Source organism: Saccostrea cucullata, unplaced genomic scaffold (assembly GCF_032062105.1).
Source record: "Saccostrea cucullata isolate Sc308-1 unplaced genomic scaffold, CSIRO_AGI_Scuc_v1 ctg18417, whole genome shotgun sequence".
NCBI classification, from domain to species: Eukaryota; Metazoa; Mollusca; class Bivalvia; order Ostreida; family Ostreidae; genus Saccostrea; species Saccostrea cuccullata.
This window is the reverse complement of record NW_026940003.1, coordinates 5,307-9,989: the sequence shown is the minus strand read 5'-3', so window position 1 is coordinate 9,989 and position 4,683 is coordinate 5,307. Positions and strand designations below refer to the sequence as shown.

The 4,683-nt window shown below is 32.1% G+C and overlaps 1 protein-coding gene across 1 annotated transcript; it reads left to right on the top strand.

The window, feature by feature from the left end:
• The first annotated feature begins 234 nt into the window (after positions 1-234).
• LOC134254445 (uncharacterized) lies at positions 235-2,508 on the top strand. The gene is made up of 3 exons (XM_062736960.1): positions 235-443; positions 1,798-1,940; positions 2,067-2,508. Exons 1-3 carry the CDS (start codon positions 235-237, stop codon positions 2,462-2,464), a joined length of 750 nt encoding a protein of 249 aa, XP_062592944.1. The 3' UTR covers positions 2,465-2,508.
• Positions 2,509-4,683: the final 2,175 nt, after the last annotated feature.

The following is a 4,683-nucleotide window of genomic DNA, read 5'->3' as shown; positions in this document are numbered from 1 at the left end:
CTTGAATGTTTGTTTGTTTTATAAAAGCATGAAAGCAAAAAGGTTTCTTTTGTATCAAGAAAAATATGTCTCAATAATTATTAAATTTCCTTGATGTGTTAAACATACCGGCTGTGACAAAAATAAAAAAAAAATTTACATGTAAATTAAATGAGTAGAAAAATTTAAGCAGTACATAAATGAAAAAACAGGTAAAGAAATTCTCTAGCTACCTGTAATGGTCTGCAATGCCGGATGGAAACACTTGCTGATGTGTTTTTTGGTTGGATGTTCTTGGTGACAAATTCCGAGATCGTGGACGCGGTTGTCAGATTCCACGCTTGTTTCTCTAGCAAAACTAGGCCCTACAGCCAAGAGACTGTCTATGCTAAACGCCTTAGCCTTCGCGCTAAGCATTCTCCTATATATTTTGTCAACGTCTACATGAGCAGTAGTAACGAATGGTGTGTGGACCCCTAGATGACTGGATTGTATCTAACTAAAGGTAAGTGATGACTTAAAAATGACCAGAAAAGGATTATCTATTGCTCCTGTTTACTCTCCGATAATAAATGCTGTGATTGTTTTAACAGATCGCACCTGTGTACTAAAGATGACCCAGTGTCTGATACCACAAAGAAACCTCACGGGGAGGATTTCAGCACCATCTCTGTTCTAACAGATTTCAATCAAACAGTTGACTGATATTTACAATATAATTTAAACATTTAATCATGTTCATGGAACATTCTTAAATGAATTTATAAATGGTATCTTGAAGAATAAAGAACAACCAAAAATTTAATAGAAAAATACCCCTCCCCAAAAAAGGAAATGTTTCCTTTAATCTATTTTATTTATCTAAGGATATTTTATATTAATGCGATAAAAATCAAAGTAAAGAATATTAGCACTCGGAGCTTTTCAGACAAAACAACCAACCAAACAAACAAACAAAAAACAGAACAGAACAAAATTCTTACGCAAAATTTAATGATTTATGGAAAAAAAATCTTTCCCGCATTTTATTTTTTTGTTTTTTGTTTTTACCCATCTTTGTATCATGTTTTGAAGATAATTTGGATTTTTAATTTTATATAATAAACAAACTTGGAAATAGTTTTTTAAAAGCAAAATTGCCATGCTTATGAGCAAAAATAAAGATATTAAAATGAGTATTTGTATAACCGAGCTACTTGATACGAAATAAAATCTTACCTATTGATAACTGCTTATCCTTTTCTTGTGAAATAATTTCCCTCCAGTTTTCTTTGAATAATGTTGATATTAAGTGCAATTTCTTTTCGACTCATTTTGGTAAGGTTTATGTTAGGTATCATCAATGTGTGAAAGTGCAAGTGAAATGTCTTTGTAGATTTTAAATGTGAGTGTTTATTTGCTTAGAGTACTTCTTTTTCAGTATACCAAAACTGTCAATTACATCTGTTGTATAAAATCAATATGCCGTGCCATCTTACTGCAAGAACTTAATATCATATATTGTTTTAATGATGTCTGCAGCAGCTATAAAAGCATATCATCTTCAATGTAAAGAGAGCAAGAAAGCATCTTCAAGAACATATTCAGTAGTATACTTCTTTACTTGCTCCCATAGGATTAATAATGTGCAGGTAAAAGTATGTTTCTTAAGAAAAATTTCGAGCTATCAATTTAATGTCATTTACAAATGTAAAGGTTCCATTTTTCATAGACAAAACGTCAAGAATTGCTATTTATTAGAAAGATGCGATTCGCAAATTACGAATTGGCCATTGTATCATTAAAATATTGTGCAGTTTAAAATTTTCTTTGATTTAGCTTCCCTCTATTTTTGCTGTTTCTGAGTCACTTCCTCACAACTGTCATACCAGAGACACCTCAGCAGATTGTGACAAAATACAGCGATTATAAGGCGATCTGTAGTGGACTTGGATATAGAGATAGAACATGTCAAAGCAAAGGTTTGTAACTGATATCAAAGTCTTTTTCCTCAAGACAAAATGAAAGACTAATTGGTAAAGCGAAAAATGTTTCATATATGAAGTTTCTGAAAATACATAAAATATGCAATGCTTCCTGGTTTTCAGGTATTGCATTTCAAGCTGTGCTCATCAAGAGTATCACAAGTCTTGGGGTACAAAAGCCGGTAATATTTGAAAAGGTGACTCTAAATGAAGGTTCGGGTTATGATGCTACAACAGGAAAATTTACAGCCCCGGAGGACGGGCTATACTCCTTCAGCTGGAATGTGTTAGTTCTTTCAGGAAAAGCTTTTCACACAGAGATTGTCAAAGATGGTAAAATGGTCGCCCGAAATTACGCCGATGGGAAAATAGTTAAGAGTGGTTTGTACCTAGCAAGTTCCTCCACAGTTAATATCAAGTTGAAATCAAAAGAGAAAGTATGGATCAGAGTTCATTTAAATTTTGGTCAATACGTGTATGGTGATCACTGGTCTTACTTTTCTGGTTTTAGGATAAACTGATCCAATTTTTATCACATTCGATGCAACATGAAATGTAAATTATTTTCTTGACAATATAAATATTTAAATAAAACTTGTTGTTGTTATTGGTATTCATAATAAAAACTACAAACTTATAGCAATCCCTATTATTTGTAAGACTGCATGTTTTAATTAATATTCTATGCATTGAAAAATGATGAGTAGAAGTGTACTTCAGGGTTTCAATTCATTTTCGTGAATTGATATTATAATTTACAATTATCAAATGTATCTCTGTCAAAAACGTTTCACAAACAAATTGACACAATTCCTTTAAGATTGCATAAAGACGTCTTAACTAGGTTTAATAGTTGTGGTTGATTTAAAAAATCATTTACATCACCAGCAATAACCCTTTAACTATATTTTACTCGTTAATACGCCATCATTGAGCTTAAGTCCATAATGGGTGCTTATAAATAGCTTAAACGTTGGATTATATGTACTTATAGGTGGCATTTAAACGGTTTGTTCCCTTTTTTGCACACATTTGAATTTACAGGTAATTAAAAAATGCGTGCAAAACGGTAATTTGACCAGGTGAGATAATTACTTAATTGCTATATTCTATACCATACTTAGTAAGTAGGTGAAAGGTAAACTTATAGTGAAAAAAATAAGAGAATAAATACAAAGTTAATGTATTTTATATTTATTTTTTGATATATTTCATGAGCATAATACAATTGACGCACTGATTTATTTCATAAGTATAATACAATTGATAAATTGACACAATTATTTTTTGGATGAAGTGCTTACTATATGCAGCAGCAATCATGGATCGTCACTTTGATCTTATAGTTATTTGATGATCTTAACATCTTCTTGGCTTGGGCATTATTTTTCAAATTAATTTTTATTCTCTCTTTTCTTATTATTTGTTAATCATTAATTCATTTAGATTAAAAAGTTTTTTTTAAAAGAAATTAGACTTAATTAATAAGTAATAAATAATATTGAATAATTAATAATTTATTCAATAAAATCAAATATTTTCCCATAAATATATATAGAATTTTAATAAAATGCTTATCAAATTGTGTTAAACCTATTAAGAATACATTAAGCTAAATCAGGTATTCACAAATAAATCCAGGTACATGTAAATCCAAACCAAAAATCAGACTATAATTGCTATCAAAACACACTTCACACCTATTTTTTTTTTTTTTACCTAATTATCAAACGTGTGCAAAACGGAAACACATCATTTAAACGGTGTTTACGTCAATATTTATATATTAGTCAGAGATTTCTATCTAGTGTCACGGAGTATCGTTATGAGTTCGAATCTCTCAGCCAGACGTGAGACCAGTCTTTCGGACGAGATCATATAAATCCAGGTCATATGCGCAAAAAGGTGCTGGAATAAAAAGACCCCCACTGCTCAATGGCACTGTGTCCCGAGTACAGGTCAAAATTTGCTACTCTCTACCTGCAAATGGTGACATTTCAGTATGAGTGAAAAACTCTCTAAAGGGACCAATAAGCAAACAGAAAAATCCACCATTAAGCCGTTTACCAATAGGTCCTTTCTTAAAACCGTTCAAGCTTTCGTTAGGGAAACATTATACCGCCATTAGCCACCAACAAACAATAGCTAAACTACTTTTATTGGAAAAAATACTATTTGTATATTAAATTTGTGCAGATTATTGATGCCAGTGTAACGACGAAAAGTGACGTCCGTAGAATGATGATCCGGGGTCATTTTTCTACGTAGAAATTTGACCCCCTGGTCAATATTCTACGTAGAAAATGACCCACTTGTTAAAATTATGGCCTTAAGGTCGATTTTCGCCGCGTGCATTGTAGAAAAACTACCCCCATTGTCATTTTTTTATACAAAAGCATTCGTTTTGGTAGAAATATTCTTGTTAGGCGAATTTCAAGCCGCCCTATTATATGACTTTAACAACTTTAACAAGAGGCTCAGAGGCCACATCGCTGACCTGAGTACTGAGGTTAGGAAAAAATATGAAAAAAAAACAGTTTAGTATTAAAAAGCTGAAATGCATGAATAGTCCCTTTGATTCCCATCCTACCCCGGGGGTCATGATTTGAATAAATGAATCTACAATACCAGAGGATGCTTTCACATGGGTTTCATTTTCCATGGCCCAGTGGTTCTTGAGAACAAGATGTTCCCTTTTTATTCCTATGTTAAACTTTGGCTTCTTATCATGGTCCCATCC